This window comes from Cervus canadensis, chromosome 18 (genome assembly GCF_019320065.1).
Source record: "Cervus canadensis isolate Bull #8, Minnesota chromosome 18, ASM1932006v1, whole genome shotgun sequence".
NCBI classification, from domain to species: domain Eukaryota; kingdom Metazoa; phylum Chordata; class Mammalia; order Artiodactyla; family Cervidae; genus Cervus; species Cervus canadensis.
Window position 1 is genome coordinate 34,188,949 of NC_057403.1, and position 21,809 is coordinate 34,210,757.

Below are 21,809 nucleotides of genomic sequence, written 5' to 3' on the forward strand. Positions count from 1 at the left end.
GACAGCAAGGTAGTTGAGTATATTCCCAGGTGAATCAGAAATCGTCCCCTGTTTGAATGCAGCCTGAGACATAAACTGACCCCGAGGTTACAGGAACAGAAACATACAGTCACCACTAGCCTTTCTACATGGCACCCAGCCCACCTGGAGACGTTGTTTCCTCATCAAACATGACCACTGAGATAGTATCTTCTCTTGCTGTTGCAAAGACCGGAACATCTAGATTACTGTTCAAAATTAAATATTTAAAATAAATCTTACTATTAATTTCTAATGGTTTAAGGATTCTGGCCTTGTTCAAAATCGCTGCTGATGCATTCACTAGAATCATCAGTGGTAGGTTCCACCTCAAGGGGAAACTTGGACAGCTGTCCCCATAAATACCAAAAAGGTAACTCCCCCTTACATTTCAGGGTGTTAGGATAATCTCAGCAACCCAGATGCCCAAAGGTGCAGAAATTAAGCAACAGGCACTGGAGAAGGGCTCTGAGGAGCCCCGTGTTTATGAACAGCAGGTGTGCGGCAGGTGCACGTGAGTGACACAGAACCCCTCTTGCCCAGACATTGCACCCTCACACAAAGCTCACTGGCAGCTGGTTAAGGCTAGCTGTTGATGAATCGTTAGGAATAGAGCAGAGATTGCCAAACTCATTCCATCTATTTTCTTTTTAATAGAAAGCATTTCTGACCAGTGTGGTTGGGGAGTCCAGCGGGAATCCAAGAAGTGAAAGGTCACCGATTAATTTATAGTCCTCAACCAAGGGGGAGCACGAGGTTGGGGGCAAGATGGGGAGAAAGGGAAAGGAAAAAAAGACTGCCCCCCACCTCCTTTCTCAGTTGTAGCTGCAGGATCAGTCCTTTCCTGGGATCTTTAGGAATTATGAAAAATGAATCATGAGAAATAAAAAAAAGCCCTACAGAGTAAAAAAGAATAAAATTATCTAACACCTCAGCTGCACATCATTATAGAAAACTGTGGGCTCTTTATACGCATTACAGTAAGGCAGACATCCCCTCTAACAGACTCAGTACGACGGATCAGTAATTGTTTTCATACACTTTAATTAGAAAAACTCAGATGGCTATGAATAATAATGGAAAAGAGAGACTTTTGCACTTGAAAGGTTGAAGTCAATCAAGTGTGAATGACGGCAAAAAAGAAAAAAAAAAAAAAAAGACACCAATTCATCAGCCCTCTGTTGTCTCGCCGCGACTTTAATCATAATTCCTGATTGGGATTCAAGAAGGCAGTAAGCAGCGGTTCTTTGTCTGCCTTCACCTTCCATCAATTAACTCTCCCCGAAATATAATCATCAACCTCACACGCTCCTCTGCATCTTAATCTGGGCCTCCAAACCTGTAAGTCTTGCCCCGTATATGTTTAAGTAATTACTTTTATCTACCTGCATCTTCTCATCTATAGTGTACCCAACCTCTCCCTGAAAGCAAGCAAACAAAAAAGATTCAGCATATAAAATCTTAATGGACAAGAAGTTCCCAGGAGACTGAGAGGAAGACTCCTGAAGGGAATCCTAAGGATCTAGAAATTCTGATGGGGTCTATCTATCTGCCCATGTGTCTGAACAGAGAGATTGCAATGGCAGCCTCTTTGCTATGCAGGACAGGCCCCATGTAAGCTCTTGGGCATTAAATGTTCCTGTGTCTGTGTCCACTCCTCCTTCTACCAACTTCTCAATCCTGTCACTCAAAGTTTCCATGCTTTTTTGGTCAACAGCCAAAAGTACGGTTCTGCCGAGGGCTCACTGAGGAGCTGTGCTCACAGAAGATGACAGAAGTCGGCCAAGGGCAGAGTTCCTTCAGCACCCCTTGTCTCCCAATCAGATCTGGTGGCCACGCAGCATGGAAGGCTCAAACCACCCCAGCCAGGCTGGAGGTCCCTGGGAAAGGCGGTCACTCACCAGTGCCAAGCACAGTTCTGTAAAGGCCTTCCTTTCACGAGGAGCATCGGAGCACACTCGCAGGTGAAGGGACCAAACCTGCCCACAGTATAACCAGCCCCCTTTCTCCCTCACCCAACGTGTCCAAGCTGCAAACCCCCCAAGCACTGGATGCCATTACACACACTGTCCCAGCACCCCCAACCACAGACTCAAATGCCAAAGAGATTAAGGTTTGGCCAGACCACACTATCAGTCCAAACACCTACTTGTCTTTCATCGACATCCATGTAGATTGATTCTTCCAGTAATCTTACAACCATACACAATGAGTATGTTAAATTACATTCCCCCGTACTTGTCACTAATGTATAAAGGGGACTTAAGACTATGAAAACAGACTTTTAACTAAAAGTCCAAGTTTTTCAGGTAAGAAAGTTCAATCTCTTAGGGCAATGACTTCCTCAGAATTTGAGTCTCTCTTGATTGGTGGCGGTCTGGATAGCACACGCCTTCTTCCTGCTTCTCTGAGCCAAGCCAGGTTTGCAGAGTTGATGAGAACACAGGAACAAAGTATCATCTGAGCAGGGATAGAACCTTCCAAACAAGTAAACAGGTCTCACATAGAGTGAGAAATGGGGAGTTCTGCGCTGATGCTAGAAATCTTCAAGTTTCAGCAATTCTCATATATGACAATAGAAGTAGAAGCATTCTACACTGATACAAAAAATTTTCACGCTTAAACAATTCCAAAACAACTCAGTTGATGAGAAGGAAGGGCCTCAAGTGATTCTGCTTGTCCATTCATTTGACCATCATACACTAAACTTTGTACAAGGTCCCTGTGCCACTTGCTTGTGAGACAGAGCAAGACCAGGTCCCTGGGCCCAAGAAGCTCACATCCAGAATAATTAACCTTTTAGATATCATAAACTCATTAGGAAATCTGATGAAAGTGGCAGGCTCCTAGAAAAAATACTTTCAAACAGACTATTGCAGATAATTTCAGGAAATCACAGGCTCCCTGGAGAGAAATTCCTGGACTCAGGTAATTGCCCTTGAACTACTAGGAAAGTTGACATGGCTTTGTAAATACCTCCTGTTTGGTTCACCATTATTTAGGATTACAATTTAATGCCTTTCAAGTTTCTATGACGTGAGTGGGCCTTAAAGCTTCAAGGACTCATCTTATAAAAGCCAGAGTCTTAGATGTGGGTCTGGTTCCCACTGTGACATCCAGGAGGGGCCGCTGATGTTTACTCTTTCTTAGTGGAAGAAGCTGGATTATAAGGAGCTGCCACACTCCTTGCTTTCTTTGGGTCATGGATGTGAAATGGCCAAACACAACACCTTGAGCAACCAAGGGGTATATAAGTTTTGCTAAATTCTTAACGGAACTGTTCATGCAAATTCATCCCTCAAGGCCACCCTGAGGTTAGATCAATGCAACCAACAGGTTCCACATGCTGGCAAGCAAAGGTATCTTCTCAGACCCAAGTACTGCACCTCACTTCTCTGAGACTTTCATCCCCACAGCCTTGGCAGTGCTCGCCTGAGTAGAGTTGCTTTCTGAAAGGCTCACTATTCCAAGTGCAAGGACAGGTTTGCCAAAACCTAGACTCCCAAAGAGGCTGAAATCCTTCACATTTTCAGTAAAAAATCAACAGACTGAAGAGCCTCAGATGGAGGGAAAGAAAGAGGGAATGGTGACAGACGGAAAGACAGAACCTCAGACACAGGCCTTCCCAACAGAGACCTGGCTAGTCTGTACACCTGGTGAATGAGGCATTGGTCCTATTCTTTAAAAGCCAATGCTTCCAGACCTTAGCATTCTAGCTAGTGGGGGATCTAGAGCTGATGGTGCCAGTGAGGGTCCAGCTGCTTACTTCCTCCTCTGACCTCAATGGCTGCCAGGATGCAGGAGCTGTCTGCACGCCTGCAGCCAGCAAGCCAGGCACTACTTGGCAGCAAAGCCTCAGAGGTTTTTTTTGTTTTTTTTTTTTACTGCCTTCCAATTGTGCCAGGTTGGGCGCTGGACCCTGGTGTCCAGAGGGCCATTTCTCTGTCTCGTTTTCCTTCTAAAATGTCATCTATGTGGCTGTCTTTTTTTTTTTTTAACCTAAAACTCATGAGGAAAAATTGTAGAGCAATATTAACATTCATGTGGGTGAGAAACAAATGTAGCCCTGAACCAGATTTTAAAAATCTAAGAATCAGAAAGACTGAAAAAAGGAGATAGGTGGGAGAACAGGAAACACATGAGCAGTTGTCTCTCTCTCTCTCTCTCACACACACACACACACACAAACACATACAGCAGAAGAGAGAAAAAAGAGAGCTGAGAAGGAGACTGAATTGGAGAGAAAAGCTTCATTAGACTCAGAGAGGCAAGCAGTGGCAGTATACCAAGGTCACTTCTAATTTAGACCATCTAATTGGCAAACAGGCTCCAAATGGCTATCATCTCACAGGACTTGGAATTAATGAAGCCCGATTATTTTCATTACCTTCCTCTGAGATGGAGACAAAGTGCGAGCTGGTACCCAAGTGGGTGCCCCAGCCTCAGGGCCAGTGGCCACCTGAGAGCCCCGGTGCAGGGGGTGCCAAGCGGCCAGCCTGGTCTGGAGACGCAGATGTACAGGCACATGGTGAGCACAGAGAGAGATGCTGACCGAAACATCACAGGAGTCAGAGAGCTGTGGGGTGAGGTGAGGTGTGGCGGGGTGGGAGCTGTGGAATTGCAGGCAGCCTGGGTCCAGGAGCTGTGAAGGGGAAATGAGTACATGTACAAAACACACAGGATAATCAAGAACTACTGAAGGGAACAAAGACGAAGGGCTAGAGAAAGGTGTTGCTGGCTGCTCCAGACTTGGCCCCATTCTCCGCCATGAGGTCACACTTTGCTAAGTGATGGAGGAACAAAGACAGTTTCCCTGTGTTAATGCACTGCGATCCCAGTAGTGTGTCCTGCCGCTTAGAAGGACAGTGATCAATTAGAATAGTTCAGGACCACTGAAAATTATTGTAGGTGGTCTTTCCTATTCTCATTTAGGGGCTAGAAACCTGGCCCCCTTAAACCTCCCCCCCCCCCCGCCAACCCTCCTCCCCTAGAAAAGTGAACAGAAAGAGGTGGCACAGGCAGTGTCTCCTCTACCCCCGTCACTGACTCAGACGCGAACTCCTCCGTCACTAGGTGAGGTGCTGTGTTACTGGCGTCGGGGGCAGCCGCTCAGTGGGGCCTGGAGGGGCACTTTCTCACTGCCTTCAGCCTTACAGCTTTCTTTCCTTCTTTCTTATGATGTGTGAAGACACCCTCTGGAGCTCGGTTTCCCACAGGCCCAGCAGAATGAAGTGCTGTGGGTGCAGTTTCCATAGCAGAGGGCCAGAGCTGCAATTGTTCCCAGTGGAGAATATTTTTCAAGCCCCTTCATCGGTAAAAAGAAGGGGGCCCATGGAGGACACAGATATGAGATGCAGAGCATAAGCAAGCAGCTGTTACCATAGCAACAGACATATTAGACACTGCAGGTTCCTGAAAGCTGTCTGATAAGGTATTATTAAATGAAGCCTCCTCAAAACACTCTCCATTTACAACTGAACGGAAAGACATTGTATAGAAAGTAATCTATTTCCATTTATCAAGGTGGAATTTACTTTTAGAGAGACTGAAACCCAATTCAAGCCAGATCCTGAGAACTTGGACCCAGACAGCAAAAAATATTTACCAGAATTTACAGCTTCAGATACCATGGACACACCCCACATCTGCCAGGAGGTGTCTGTTTGGTAGATTGTGCCAGGTTGTCCTAGTCTGCACCAAAGGCAGTGCATTCAGTCAAACCATCTGGCAAGGAAGAAGTTCACTCCTCTCACTGCCATTCATCTGAGCCACACAGAGATAAAGCAAACATCACTTTCCCCTCTGGGAGGATGAATGACTGGACATTGACCATTCCTTAATGATACAGTTTAGAAAATGGAGCTCTGATTTGAGGGGCATATCTCATCATGCTGTTTTCAGAGTTTCCTGCTCTAGATGGCCAGGAACAAACAGATATACCATCAAAAAGTCTAACCAATACTTCCCCTTGGACAGTTTTCTAATAAAACTGCCATAAAAATAGCCTCCAGGGGCATGATTTTAACCACAGGTTCATTATAAACAGTTGTAAAACAATTTCAAAATTTCATTTTAACACCATGCTTTTCAGAGGGAGGACAGTGGTAACTACTTAATTGTTAGGGTAAAGATCAAGATGAGCAGTCCAGTCCTCAAATAGGGTGCCTGGGTTCACCCCAAAGTATGGCCACAAACTGCCCTCCAACCTTGGCTACTTGTCTTTTTCCTGCTGATCCTGCTAAAGGATGGAGAAGGAACTGCTTCACTTAGCTCGACGCAAAACGTCCTCATAACTTAAGAAACCAGTTCAATACCGACAGCCATGCAGTAACTCCATCTTCATGCAAAGAGAGGTACCAAACTGACCTTACAGGCATCTTCAGTCAAATGTCAAACCCTTACATGATTACAGTTCCCACAACTTTCAACTTTGTTTCTGAATCCATTAACTGTCTCCTGTTGCTAGCAAATGAACTTCCTATAGTCAGCACATTTCCCACAATTTGCACACTTTTTTAGAAATGTCTAGAAAGCACCTCCATTGTGTGCTGTGGGAAAATGAGGTAGGTATACAGGGGTTTCTGAACAGGTGCCAAGCACAGCCTCTTTAGGGAGCACGTTTCTCCTACACAATTATGTTCTTGGGGAAGTCTTCTCAAACAGGGTTTATTAACCTGGCTCCGTGGGTGAACTGTGGGTATCCTTATGCTCCCTGGCATTATACGCACAATTCTGTACGTGTAGGGACGTACCTGGTGGTCCCATGGCTAAGTCTTCTTGCTCCCAATGCAGGGGGCCTGGGTTTGATCCCTGGTCAGGGAACTAGATCCCACAAGCCACAATTAAAAGAGTTTGCATGTCACGACTAAAGATCCCACATGCTACTATGAAGACTGGAGATCCTGCTGCAGCTAAGACCCGGTGCAGCCAAGTAAATTTTTTTTTAATTTTGTACATGCAGAATACTTTAAAGAGTTCTTAATAACAAATGTCAAACTAGCATGCATAGAATACCCAGTAAGGCTACTGAATCATTTTCACCAGTCTCCCCCAAAAAGGATTTGAGAATCATTGCCTGAGTAACACCCCCAAGTATCTTAGGAATTTAGTACCCAAGCAAACACAGTAGTAACATCCTGTTGTTAAATGAAGAAGACTCTAATGATCACCAGACTTGATACCTTGTACCACACTGTTGCTGTTATAAAAGAATTAATATGACAAACAGCAAAACAGAAAAAGAGACACAGATGTACAGAATAGACTTTTGGACGCTGTGGGAGAAGGTGAGGGTGGGATGTTTTGAGAGAACAGCATCGAAACATGTATATTATCAAGGGTGAAACAGATCACCAGCCCAGGTTGGATGCATGAGACAAGTGCTCAGGGCTGGTGCACTGGGAAGACCCAGAGGGATCGGGTGGGGAGGGAGGCGGGAGGTGGGGATCGGAATGGGGAACACATGTAAATCCATGGCTGATTCATGTCAATGTATGGCAAAAACCACTACAATATTGTAAAGTAATTAGCCTCCAACTAATAAAAATAAATGGGAAAAAAATTTTTTAAAAAAACTCAAAAAAAATTTAAAAAATAAATAAAAATAAAAGAATTAATATGATAAACAATGGCCTATTTGAGATAAAATTTATATACTGGTCCTTAAGAATATATAAATGAAACACTGTCTAATGTAAACCAATCATACAGATTACTACAGGCTCATATTTCCTAGACCAGTGTGATATTAAACAGGAAAAATAATCACCAAAGCAAAAGAATAATGTATTGAAACTGCCTCCCTCTTCACATCTCTTCCTGTTTCTTTAGGCTCCCACGGTTCCAGGTCAGCTGTGGGAAGTCCTGGGTTGGCCAAAAAGTTCATTCAGCTAGGAAAACACTGTTCATTAGTTTCTGATGAAAATGGAAAAATGTGTCTTTTAGTTTTACTTAGACCCGAATGAACTTTTTGGCCAACCCAGTATGACAGCCTGAGGAAAATCCCAAGGCTGGAGAGAATTCCCAGGAAACTTGTAACATAGAAACCCACCATCCACAAAAGGAAGTTTCCACTTACAGAGAATCTTTCAAAATGTTCACCAGTCTATTTGAAAATACCCATGGAAAGTTACACTTGAAGCACATAAGTCACCGTAGTTTCCCAGTGGCTGCTAAAGTTCCCTTGACGCAGCACCAAATGTATATTCCTCATGACAAAACATCACTTAGGACAAACATTAGTATCACTTGCAGAATTTTGAAAAGTTTTCACATTATGTTATATCTAAATCTTGATAGTAATCTTTGGGGCCATGTTTCCAGTGGCCACTTAGAGCCATGCCCCACAGGTAGAGCAACTTCATGTTCAAAATGCAAAGCCCTTGTTCATGAATCGACACGTACTACCCAACTGAGCATCTTCCTGCCTTGAGAACGAAAGCATCCACCCGAGGGACTCCCCTGTCACAGGGCTGCATTCCTAGAGTGGGAGAATCTGGGTTCAAGTCTCAACTTTGCCACCTAAAAGTGGCATCACACCAATTAACTTCTCTGAGGCTCAGTTTCTTCAGCCATAATGTAAACGCGTCAGGCCTTTTTTTAGACAGTGGCTGTGAGGATGAAATGAAACATAATGAATCTAAGAACAACCTAGAATATGACTTGCTCAGTAAAGGCCTGGAGAACCTGAATAACAACTTGCAGTTAACTCCCCCCAGGCCTCTGCATCTGGAGGGGGGAGGATGATGAGGGATGCGGAGAACACAGAGCCCTTTGGGTCACGGCCATGCCAAGACTAAGGCTGACAGAGGTCACAGGACCATCTTTGACATTTCCAACTCTGTCCTGGCTCTGGCATCCAGCAGCACAGCATCCTGTCCCTGTCACAGTGTCACCCTTGACCCCTGGGGAGAGAAGAGCCCTGAGGTGCCGCTCCCGGCCGCCTTACCGTCATGATGAGCTTCTCCACACAGTCGGGCGCCACGCTGTGTAGGTGGGTGAGGTGCAGCTGGAGGTGGATCTTGTTGTTGAGCATGTCCTGGCAGAGGGGGCAGCGGAGCATGGGCTGCACCGAGTGCTGCGTCATGGCGTGCACGCGCAGCCGGTTGACGTCGGCGTTGCTGTACTTGCAGTAGGGACACTGGTACATCTGTGGGGGACACAGCCGCCCGCCGGTTCACTCTTCAGTTCCCGCGGCAACAGTGTCCGTCCCACGCCCGCCCACCGAGACTGCACTCCCCGTCCCGCTCCCCTCAGGTGTCTGAAATACTCTCCCACAGCACAGCCCCTCCGGGCCTCACCTGCTCCGGCTTGGTCTCCTCTGATGTTTTTGGTCGCTTTGAAGAAAGAGGGGACTCCGAGCTACCTGGGAAGGAGATGCGTTTGGAGGTTGCAGGAGAATCTGTCAGCTCCTTCTCTGCTTGGCTTGATGATGCTGGAAGGAAAAGCGGAAGATGTAATCCAGCAGCCAGGCCAGGCCAGCTCCCAGAGGGTGCATGCTGGGTGAGAGTCAACATTCATTCATAGCTCAGGGTGTTTGTGAAACACCCAAGTTAAAGGAGGATGAGCATCTGGATGGGTTTATTGGGCACGCTGGGAAAGAAGCAAGCATTGCTTTCTGTTGCCTATGGATTTCTGTCACTATACAACTTTAACAACTGAACACCAAGGAAAAAAGGTGAAGAAATGGACTAAGAAGCTCTGAGTTGGATAAACCTACATTCAGTCTGTTCTGACCCCCCTCCGCACCGATCAGGACACAACCTGCTGGCTCATGAGAGTGGCTGGGGAAGTCTCACCAACTGCTCTGCCAACCACGAGTCAACCCAAGAACCAGACAGACTTTCATAGATGTAATCAACGGTATGCTCCCAACTTTATTGTCACAGGTCTTGAAATCAAAGGAGACCTGATCAATGTGAACCAAAGCTTGATTTTTTTGCACTTATCTCTTCACATGCAAAAAATCAAGCTTTGGTTCAGCAACTCGCTTTTGGCAGGGAGATATAACTTAAGAGTGGAACTAGGCAGGGTGTCAATCCAACTTAGAAACGAGTCAATGCTCCAGACACAAGAGTTTACTCAGAGTGGGTGGTTCAGAGAGAGAGTTTCCTATCTGCTTGCCCAGACCATGCCCTCTCACCCGCCATGTCACCAAAAAGACAAAACACTAATGAGGGAGGAGGGTCACCTGAGACTTAAGCAGCAAACACTGGGTACAGAATAGTGGCAGAAGGAGTTATCTGAATCATGGAAAGAGATCTGTAAGATTTGGATGAGAAAACAGTTGGACTAACAAGGTTTAACCAGGATAAATAAGCAGGGCTCCTCTCGCATAAACACAAATCCTCAAGTGGTCACATCTGGTCATTCCGAAACCTGGTCAGTAGCTTTAAGGCTGGCCCTCTCACTTGTTTTGGATGGGGAACTCCATTTTTCAGAATCTCATTACAAGAGGCAAGAAGAAAAATCCTAAAAATGGTAGCGAGACAAGACATACCCACTGCCTGCTGCCCTCACTGAAAAATCATCTGACTCCATGTAGAAGTCATTGGTATGGAAAGCCTCATTTCTACTCTTTGGTCAGACTGCTTTCTGTCTCATCCAGTCTAGTTACCCAGCACGTGTTTCCAGCTTTGAGATTTGTTCTGACATGGATACACAAGATGCTGTCATTACAGATGTGTGCTTTAATAAACAGTTGTAAAAAATCAATTTTGTTCATTAAAATCATAAGGCCACACAATAATTTTGAAAAAAAAAAAAAAGTGAAATGCAGGAAGTATTCCAGGAAGTGGATGCTCTTCCCAGAATGCACATCTTGTGACCTTTAACCCCAGTATCTTGGTAACCTGGTCTACATAAGTTTGTAGAACATCTATTATTTAAAAAGTACAAGGACGAGCATATTACATACAGACCCCTCCTCCTCCTCCCAACACACACATTCATAACAGTACTTTAATCTGTCTCGAATCGACTTCAAACCCATTTTGCTCTTAATGGGAGTTATTCATTTTCACTTGAAAGGTAATACATGACGGCTGGATATTTAATGTGATGGACTGGCTGCCGATTAACTAGGTGCTGTAACATTCTAGTCTGGTTCCCCCATGGCCCACTTTCCATCTCCCAGACCCCCTCAGACCTGATCCCTCGAAACCCTGTGTCACGGGTTTTAGACACTCTGAGTGTGACGGGCTGCTACCTGCACACTCCCACAACAGGAGTCTTTAATTAATGTTTCAGGGACTTGAGATCTTCCTTCCCCCAGAAGATTCCTTATTCTCCATCATTTTTCATTTTTGCTTATTGGTTGTCTTCTATGCGTTAGCTCTTCAAATTCCTCCTAAAGATAGGGTGGTAGTGGTGGAGGCATTAGGTGATACTTCAGATGCCTGTTTGTTACAGCCATCCTCCACCTTCCTCGCTTCCACCTCCAATCTGTAGGATTCAGGGCTTACAGTTAGGAAGGAGCTGCCGTATGCTCTCCCCTCCTCTAGGGGCGAGCCAGGATACAGAATTCTCCTGTGAACACCCATCTTCCTCTTTTTAGTCAGTCTGCCTGACCTGAAACAAGACTTGCTTTTAAAGGACAATGATGCCAGTGCCCTCCATCTGTGCTACCCACCCCCCTGCCCTGCCCAGAATGACTGTCAGCCCTGCAGTTGACGGGCAGTGTGGGTGAACAAGTAGGAGGCTGAGCCCACCAGACTCGCCTCACTCACTGAAAAAGGCAAACCCAGTTTAACCCATTGCAGCATTAGTTTCCTCATATGACCAAAGGGTCCATCCTCTTCCTTCAGCGCTGAACGTGTAATGAATTGTGAAGAGGTTGCAGAGGTGAGAATTCTGGTTTCAGAAGCCACTCTTCTTTTCCCTTTGGGTAAAGAAGGGGACTTTTATTATCTCCCCCCGCACCCCGCCACCCCACCACCATACTCTCATATTGCTCTGGAATTCTAAAGGCTTCAAGCTAAGGAGTCCTTCTAAAGTGTTTTTAAAAAATAAAATCACTCACTCACTCATTCCTCTTTCTCTGGAGCAACACAGCAGCCCTGCTCTAATATGAAACCCTGCATCCACTGGTGTAAAAACTTCCAGGGCTCATCTCATTTCTATCTGGAGCAATCTGCATTTTTATTAGATCAGATTTGTCTAGAAGTGGACGTTAGCCACCTAGGCTTTTTCTCTAAAGATAAAGCTGTGCCTTTCTCATATCAGAATCTGTTAACACCCAGTTATAATTCCATTGTGCATCCCTGGGTGATGTGGGGAATGCTCCAAAGAGTTAGGTTAATGAGGCTGACAGGCATCCTCCTAGCCTGACCCCAGACATTAAAATGTCAGTCCCTATCAAACCATGGTGCCAAAGCCTTTATAAAATTTCTGTAGATGGGCAAACAGCTGTGCAAGTTCTCCGTCAGCAGGCTGGAACAGGATTTACTGCTGGCCATGACAGTCTAACCTTTTCTCAAGCTTCTCTCTGAACAACTTCTCAAGGGCCAGAGTCCTAAAGTCAGTTCCTACTTCAGTTCTGTCACTAGCATACATTGTAGGCCATCAGTAAATGAGGTAGTGCAAATATCAAAAGAGAAAGCAATGTGGTTTGAAGACTTTCCAAAAGTCTAACTTAAAATTCTAAGAAATGTCACAAGTCTGGAAAACATTTTATTCGTTAAAAAATTAATTAGTGGTCACTTGAAGGCCACTATGACATCACAGCACTAAGATACAAACATGCATCCAGAGACAAGCTGTAATTTTAAACAGTGCCTAGACCCACTGGTTTATACTGGTCAAAACTTGAAGGGTTACAACCTGTAGTGGCTTCTTCAACAAAGACAAACTGAACAGGAGTGGATGTTAGCCACCTATTCAGTTAGCCAAACTGAACAATCTAGATCTTTTACAAAAAGGCATGGTTAAGTAAACCATGGGACAGCCTCTTCACTATTAAATGAGGTTACATATGATAGCAATGCAGCAATGTGGAGAAGTCCTTGAGAATGTTAATCTGAAGGAACAAAAAAGATAAAATGTGCATTATACCATGATACAGCTCTGTAAAAAATAGGGATTAGGAAAAAAGACTGAATGAAAATGATTGCTGTATTTAGGTGATGGCATCATAGACCATTTCCCCATTTCCTCCGTTTGTCATGCAGTTATATTATTTTTAATATTATAATTAAAGTGTTTAGAATTTAAATTCAACTGTCCATGAAAATGTGGATATTTGGATCCATACTGTGCAAAACCTCGGGTGGTATTTTTTACTTTGCTGGTTAAAGCAATTTTTCCTCATTTTGGCAGCTGTGTCATAACGAAAATATGTGTTAAATCTCAATGAATCTTCCAAAGGCAACATGCTGGGCTCCTGGCACTTCAAAGGGTTTAAAAACATGGCCAGGAATCACGCGAGCACACGCGCCATGGATGACATACTCTGTAAAGCCAGGCAAGAGGGATGCTGGGACAGCGAAATGCTGGGTCAAACCCCAACCACAGCCTGACAATGTGAGCTGTGGATTCCTTACCATGCAGACTTTCGAAGGAGTGAGCAAAATACTTGTTCAACTTGTCAGGAGTTGAGGTTGCCCCACCCAACTGACTGGTGAGGCACAAAAAGGACCAGCGCGTGGTGGTTATGGAGGACAGAAAATTCAAAATCAACCGTCTGGGCCGAAAACCACCATTCCCCCTTAAACTGGGATGCGCTGGCCACTGTATCTGACAAAGACAGATGCTGAGGGAGGCAGACCTGATTCATGACTCTCTGTTTTATTCTCTTAGGTTCCTCTACATTCCAGGCAGAATTTCATTTCAAAGGGAAAGACAGTAGTCAGTGCATGGCTTCCTCAGGAAAAACTAAAACCACTTCTATGACATCAACAAACAGGTATCCATTGTTTGTAACATATCTGCTTAGGGAGTATTTAACCTCTAAAAGTAATTACCTAAAAATTTACTTCTCCTGCCATATTAATTAGAGGGAGCAAGGAACAGAAGAGAGCTGATCTGAATTCATGCAAGTTTTATTTGCAGTTTTGAACACATGGTCTTACTCTGTTCTAAGCACACAGAATAATCAAAACAAGCCTAGTAAGGGGCTTCAGGCGGGAGGTGACTAACTGTGAAGAACAGGCAAGAATAATATCATCTAGGGGGCTTATCAAGTGGTCAGGTATGGTAGAAATACACAGCCCCTTTAACTTGACTTGATAAAACCACTTTTTATAGAACAAATTCTCACCCAATTCCAATCCTCACTAATAACTAAAATCCCAGTCACTGAAATTTTGGTGGCAGAAAACTTGAGCGTTGTACTCACAAGACCATGGACAGCCTGCAGACTTTCTCACCTAGTGAGGTGGTTGTACAACTCAAGCCAAGGAGGGCAGGGATTTGCTGCCTCCTGAAAAAGAAACCTGAAGAAACCATGGCAATGGGACAGAAATGGAACCTTACAGTATGCAGTGTTTGGTTTTCTCTAATCATTACCCAAGACATTGACTCGCCCTCCAAGATAATCAAAAGAAAAGTACCAGAAATTTTAGTTTCATGAGCAAAATTCACCTGCTCTCCACTCACCACATCAGCGGTGCTGTTTGTGTGGTGGACATTCTCTGTCACAGGCCTGCACTTGGCCAGAGTCCTCCCTTGAGGAGATCAGGGCATGTGCCGAGCGTCCACACTGCTGGACATCTGCTTGCAATTCCCTCCCCAGAGCAGAGGCTAGGGTTTCGTGTCGCATCTTCCACGGAGGTACTACACTTGATAAGTGGCCAGAGATCTGGTTAAATTCTCTCCCTTTCCTACTGTGGAGAACGATGGTTCCTCTAAAGGGTCTGCTCTGCTGCCAACTTGGTCACTGAACACGCACAGCTCTCCTTCTGCCTCCAGCCGAGCACTTAAAGTCATTTCAAAGAGGAATCGGGAGTCTATGAGGTGAAGGTGAGCACTGGCACAGCCAGCGGGGGTCTTCATGCTCACTTCCTCCCTTCATGGCATGGTGGAAGTGGTGTTCCACCAAAGTGCCGACCCTCTTCCTTCTGGTGAAGGCCTGGGAGGCTGCCTGAAGTGTCATCCTTGTGAAAGACCAAAGGCAGCCACCACCCCCACTTCTCAACCATCAGCCTCTGAGCTAAAGCACCACTGACAGCCCCTCCATCTAAACTTCCATCTCCCAAACCAGCAACATAATGGAGGAGCCAATTAAATGATTATTAATTCATGCTACTTTCCGTAAGCCAGAGGTTCTCATCGCCTTGTGTTCCGTAAACCAGCTTGCCACCTGCCCCAGAAATTTACAGCAATCTTTTCTATCTATCTCCATTGACTAAGGAGACAAAAACACATTCGTACAACTCCAGACTTGATGCTTGAGTTTGAGATAATGACCCCAGCACGCTAGTCACAGAAGCTTCACCAGACCTGAAAATGGTCATTTGGCTCATAACGAAAATACAATGCAAGGGGCAGTGAGCTCTCTCCACGGCCACCCCCCGCCCCAGCTTTTCAGAGGCCCCACACTCCCCTCTAGAAAGCAGAACTGCATGGTTTCCAGAGGACGCTTTGTGCTCCGCACTGTCATTGGCTGTGGGGCCGCTCTTGCCATCTGCTTGCAATTCCCTCCCCAGAGCAGAGGCTAGGGTTTCGTGCTGCATCTCCTGCGGAGCTACTACACTTGATAAGTGGCCAGAGATCTGGCTAAACTCTCTCCCTTCCCTACTATAGAGAACGACAGTTCCTCTAAATGGTCTACTCTGCTGCCAACTTAGTTGTTGAATATGCACGGTTCTCATTCTGCCTCCAGCTGAGCACTTAAAGTCATTTCAAAGAGGAATCAGGAGACTATGTGAGGCGACGGTGAGCACTGGCACAGCCAGCGGGGGTCTTCACATCCCGGCTAACGCCCTTCCCCAAGAACTCTGTCCTAGAATCCAGCCTGGTGAGGTGAAAAACCTTCTATTCAAGACACAGTCCCAGTTTGAGTAACTGCAGGCTACGCTGCTTCTGTACATCTCTAGATAGAGAAATTCTGACACCTACTCAGAAAGGCAGACGAGCATACCTAGGTAGGTGGAGCAAGACACAGGCCTCACTGACTCATCACGTATAGCTTCCTGTTTCCATGGAGGATTTCAAAGAAAACTTGAGTTCTACTACATACGGGTGTGACTGCTGCTGGGGAAAGCCTCATTAGTTTTCTCTACCAACTTGAAGGTGAACGAGATAGCTCAACACTTTGAAAATCCAGAAACTCTTTGCTGTTGTTATTTTAATTTTTATTTGGAAATATAGATTCATAGGAAGTTTCAAGAATAGTACAGGGAGGTCTATTTCCCCTTCACCAAGTGTTACTTTTTAACCAGGGTTGAGATAAAGAGCGCTAGGTCTCTGATCACTCTTCATCATGACCACATGTCTCCCCCCTCCCATTCCTATGATCTAGATCCATTGGCCAGACCAGGACTCGTGTCTCCTCTGCACACTTCTGTCTTATAGGAAAGCTTAGTCCCTCCCTCATATGCCGGGGACTCATAAGTCTGCCATCCAGCTAAAGGAGAAATAGGTCTCAAACTTCATGCCTGTCACAGAGACCAGAGCCCCAACTTCTCAACTTCAAGTGAGTCAGAAATCCCCTGGAAAACTTGCTAAAACACAGAAGGCAGCCCCCACCCCCTGGAACAGGTCTGATTCAGAGAACCTGCATTTCAGTGGGTTCCCAGGTGATGCCGATGGTCCCACCACACTCTTGAGAACCATCGTCAGAGGTGAAGCTCTCTGTAATCAGCAGGGTTCATACCACTTCTCGGCTAGACTAGAATGAAATACGGGGGCCTGGCAGGTGCGGGCAATCAGGGAGTCCACTTTCAAATGATTCTTGCTGCAAATGATACTCTCATCATCCACACGTGGGGATGAGATCCAGGCCTGGTCTCAAAGCTCGATGTTTTCCCCCTTAGGCCAAAGGTGAAAGATTAAATATGGCTGTCCCTCAGGGAATGTGCCTGCTCTAAGCCAACACAAATACACTTTCAAAGCCAGAAATTCAGAGGGAGTAACCTCCACATGTTCTGTCAGCTGTGTAACCCAGAACGACGACAGGCTGCCCTGCTATCAAAGTCTTGGTCTTTCCACGTGTCCTGGAGAACCTCTGTGAACAGGACAAACACCTCTAGGCTCTCTCCACTCTGCAGGAGGAGGCAGCATCTTTTTGGTCTTGGCATGTGCAGGCCACACCAGCCAAGGCTCCCTTGGCTTGGGCCCTGGGAAGGGTGCAGAGGCCCACCCTGGCCCGTGTCCTCAAGTCAGCACTCTGGGAACGGGGGTCACGCCACACCGTCCCAGCAAGCAGCCAGGGTGCAGTGGCGGGTCTGTGCTGAGTGCCGGCTGTTGTGGCTTGTCTCCATCTTCGGGGAAAAAACTGTGCTAAGTCCCACATCAGAGGCATCAATCTGTTGTACTAATTCCATGTTGAAATATGCATAAGGCTGCTTAACTACACTGATTTGCGCTCCCAAAAGGCCATCCCACAATTCAGTTTCAAGATACCTTGCTCCCTCTGTGTCAAGTTTATGAATGAACCACCAGTCAAAACAGAGCCACCAGCCACCAGCCACCACTTCGTTTAGACCAACAGCAGCTGTCGGGGTACTTATAATAATAACTTCTGAGCCCGGGGCTGCCACCCAGAGCCTGGCTTGGGCCAGCAGGCAGGGACCAAAGAGGCCAAGACCCAAGTCCTCACTGAGAGGTATCAAATCCGTCTGCCTGCCTCTGGGCTCTGGTCAGCTCTGCCGTCTTCTCCCGGCAGAGCCCGCTGGGCTGTGCACAGACGCCCCCTGCAGCTGTGGTCACAGTGCCCAGTTGGGGGTACCTTGGGCTCTGCATCATCACTCTGCCCTCTGGCTTCACTGCAGATTGTGACAACCATGGACTTGGGAAAAAACTAGAACAGGGAGAACCTTAGAGACGCTTGAATTGACAGCAAAAAGTCCAGAGGTGTGAGATGTAGGTCAAAACGGGAGACGATGTGGGTCATGCTGGGACCAGAACACAGTTAATTAACAGAAGCTCATCCCGCCCGCATCAGATCCAACCTTAATGAGGTTAGTTAGGGCCTCTGAGCCCCAGTGCAGCATAGGCTCCCAGAGACCAGGCTAGAGGGATACTCTTCCAGGTTTTTTCTCCATTTCAAACCTATCTTTATCTTCATAAGATACTTCACTAAATTTTGAGACGGCGCTCGTGTAACACACACAATCTGGGTCCAGCATGATGACAGACATGAAGAGCCCCGCACTTCAGTTCTCTGCCGCCCCCCCGACAAATCTACCTGCCTGGGACCCGCCAAGGGTTGCTCTTGGTTTGTCCAGGTTCGGCAGGAGTTTGACAGTCTGCCCTGGGGCAGAAAGACACTGACTCAGATCCCTGGAAGGTCTGAAAACTGGGAACAGCAGCCCCCTCCCCCTGTGGGTTTCCAACACTGAGCAGACTGGAGATGTCCCCCCCGGAGTTTGCACACAAGAGCGGGGAGCCCACACCGAACAGCTTCTCACTCTCCGCCGCACCCCCCAGCTCCGTTTGCTTACAGCCTCCAAGGGTCCAGGAGGGACAAGTGTGTGAAGGGGTGGGGGAGACGGCTCAAGGGTACCGCGGGGGACTCCTTGAGAACTCTTATCTTCCCTGGCCAAGTTTTCTTTACACAAAGGCACCAGCCCCCTTGCTAAGGGACAGAGCCCACGGTCTGCAGGGCTGCTACGACCTGGCTGGAGTCCTGCTGTGTGAACTTGGGCATTTCAACTGACTACAGTGGACTTGCAGCTTCCACGTCTGATGGCGGGAGGACAGTGTCCACTCACAGGGCTGCTGGGAGGCCAGGAGGAGAGATGAGGCACATGAAGCCCACCAGAGCCAAGCACATGGTGAGAGTACAAACATTTGTTACGATGAGTTTCATCTTTGGAAGCATCTCTCGGAAATAATACAGGTGCATGTGCAGCCACAGAACCAGAGGGTGAGGGGAGAGGCCTGGCTTTAAGGACAAGCACAGGCATCCTACGTCCACCTTTTCCGCAAATCGACACGGCAGACTCCTACTCACCCCGTGGGCTTAATATCTAAAAGGCACAGAACAGAATAACTTGCACTTGAAAAGTGTTTATGGTTATGCTATTTCACCAGCTGATTGTTACTGAAATATTCAGACGGTATTAAGCACTTGCTAGGAGATTACAAAAATGCATGTGTGGGGTTGGGGACATGTGAACAGGTAGAGCACAGAAGATTTTTAGGGCAATAAAAACACTCTGTATGATATTACAGCGATAGCCATATGTCCAAACCCACAGAATGTATGTCAAGAGTAAATCATAAGGTAAACTGTGAATTTTGGATTATTAGGATAGATCAGTGTAGGTTTTTCATTGGTTAAAAAAGTGCCATCCTGGTGAGTGATGTTGATAATGGGGGAAGCTATGATTGGGGATGGGGCAGAGGGTATATCAGAAATCTCTGTACCTCTCAGTTTTGTTGTAAACCTAAAGCAGCACTAAGAAATGTCTCTAAAAAACAAAACACACACAAAAATATGAATGAATGCCATGTGCCCCTAACCATAAAGAGCTGACAATTCTGCTTGACAACTAGAGAAACAGGGTCTTCAAGTCTTCTCCAATCTTCATACAGTTGAGAGAACACTCCTATGTCACGTGGTTCTTCAGCTTTATAATCCAGGGAATATACCCTGACCCAGAAGGCAAATCACCGTTTGATCACAAATCTGACAGCCAGGACTTCTCCACTGATGAGTTTTGGTTCTCTAGCCTGGTAAGTAAAGATAATGTTGCACCCGGGGAAGAATGTGAGAACCTAATCAAAGTGCTCTGACATCCCATGAGAAAGGCACTACAGTGTTTTTTTTCTTTTTTAGAACATGGTCATGATTCTAATAACAGGTGCTTCCCCCATCAGGACAAAACCTAACACTGAAACAAAGTAGGAAGATTAACATGGCCAAGCTGCAGGAATAATAGGCAAACCTATAAGTTATTTTCTACAGCCATGAAAACAATCTACTCCTTCATCTCCAGGGTCACTGCCTTCTAACTATACCTTGATGATAATTCTCATCACACCATTACCATAGTTATATGCTTGCATATGATGTCCTTTCTAGAAAGTGAGTTCCAACTACTTTTTTTTGCATATCCCACATCTGCACAAAGAGTATTTGCTCAATTGATGTGGTATCTATCTCTCTTATGACTTAAATATAAATTCTCAAAGCTGAGACCTTTGAATTACTGGAATTCAGGCAAGTGCAGATATACACCATACCCTGTATCTATTTTTGCTTCTCAACATAAAAATAGTTCAAATGGTTTGTTTTCAACTGTGAGACAGAAATCTGCCTGCAGTGACTTAAGCCTTCAAGTTATACTGAAAGTGGCCTGGGGAAAAAAAAAAAGATGGGGGAAGGGAAAAGCTGACTTAGCCACACAATTCCCATCTGCGTGTGGAAATGGAAAACCAAAAATGGATTCCATCAGCAAGGATGGGAGCCACAACGGGGCCATGCAAACCAGGCTCCCAGCATTCCCTCTCATGTACCCTACTGCAAAGACAAATTTATTTTAGGATCTGGTAGAGAGATGGAACCAGATTCTGAAAGGACACAGAATCAGACCACAATGATTTTCGTAGAGGCGGTGAAGGGCCTGGTTTCCAGCCCGCAACAGGGCTGGGACACGGGGATCCACTCAGAGGTAACACGAGAGTCTCCAAAGATTCGCCAGGGGTATCGTCATCACTGGCTCTAACAGTCTGGGTGATGTGCCCAGTGACAGGGGCCAGGCGAGAGCAAGGGTGTTCTGTGTCTGTCGTTCAGTCACAGAGTCACGTCCGACCCTGCGACCCCGCAGACTGTCCTACCAAGAAAGGATGACCACAGGAAAAGACTAAGGGGCCGTGTGAACTCTTAATCCACTCCTAATCCATGCTTTCTCCACTAGCTGGAAACCAGGAACATCCTCGCAAGTCATGAGCATTCAGACCTTAGGAATGAAGATTCTCCAAGATTCTACACCACTGTACAACTGTCCCTCCTCCATTCACAGTTTTAAGAAGTCCCAGAAATGCAAGAACCCACCGAGTCCAAACCGCCTGCTTTACAAACTGTGAAACGGAGCTCTAGAGACGAGAGGTCACGTAACTAAACAGTGGCAGAACCAAGGCGGTGAGCCCCAGGCTTCTGCCTCCTTGTAGCACAGAGGATTCCTCTCAGCACATACCTCCTTTTGTCTTTATGAACTCAATTTTTTTTTAAAGTATTGTTTCAGCCTCTTTCCTTTCTCTGCCACAGATTACATTTCAGGCACTCAGTTCCCCATACAATGGCATTCCTATTTATACAAAGCTGTAAACAACAGTGAGAAGAGGGGGAGGGCTGGTAATAGATTTCCACCAGGATGTGCCTGACCTGCTTTTTTTCAGCCTCAGTAATTAGAAATGCAGTGGGTCTGCAGGAATTATTCATACGCAGCAAGAGCCGTACACTATACATTTATGTTAAACATGTCAAATCCGATTGAAATCATGCCTGCCAGCAGCATATTCCATAAACACACTTTTCCCTAACAGTCGTCCAGACCTTGCCAGCCCATTAATACCCCCCTTTAATAGCAATCTTCCATAGATTCAAATCAGGGATGCTCCGCTGCACTAATTGCTGTGTGTTAGGTGAGCATCATGGATTGAAAAAAATTAATAAAATAAAATCCCTT

General features: G+C 46.0%; 1 protein-coding gene across 2 annotated transcripts in view; it reads right to left on the minus strand.

The window, feature by feature from the left end:
* Positions 1-21,809, minus strand: part of ZFHX3 (zinc finger homeobox 3) — a 250,601-nt gene that overhangs the window by 17,780 nt on the left and 211,012 nt on the right. For both annotated transcript variants that reach the window (XM_043437218.1, XM_043437217.1), the window contains exons 6-7: positions 9,318-9,451; positions 8,966-9,166 (exon numbers count right to left, since the gene is read on the minus strand). In XM_043437218.1, the coding sequence (XP_043293153.1) occupies positions 8,966-9,166; positions 9,318-9,451 (335 nt within the window). The remainder of the gene's footprint in view (positions 1-8,965; positions 9,167-9,317; positions 9,452-21,809) is intronic.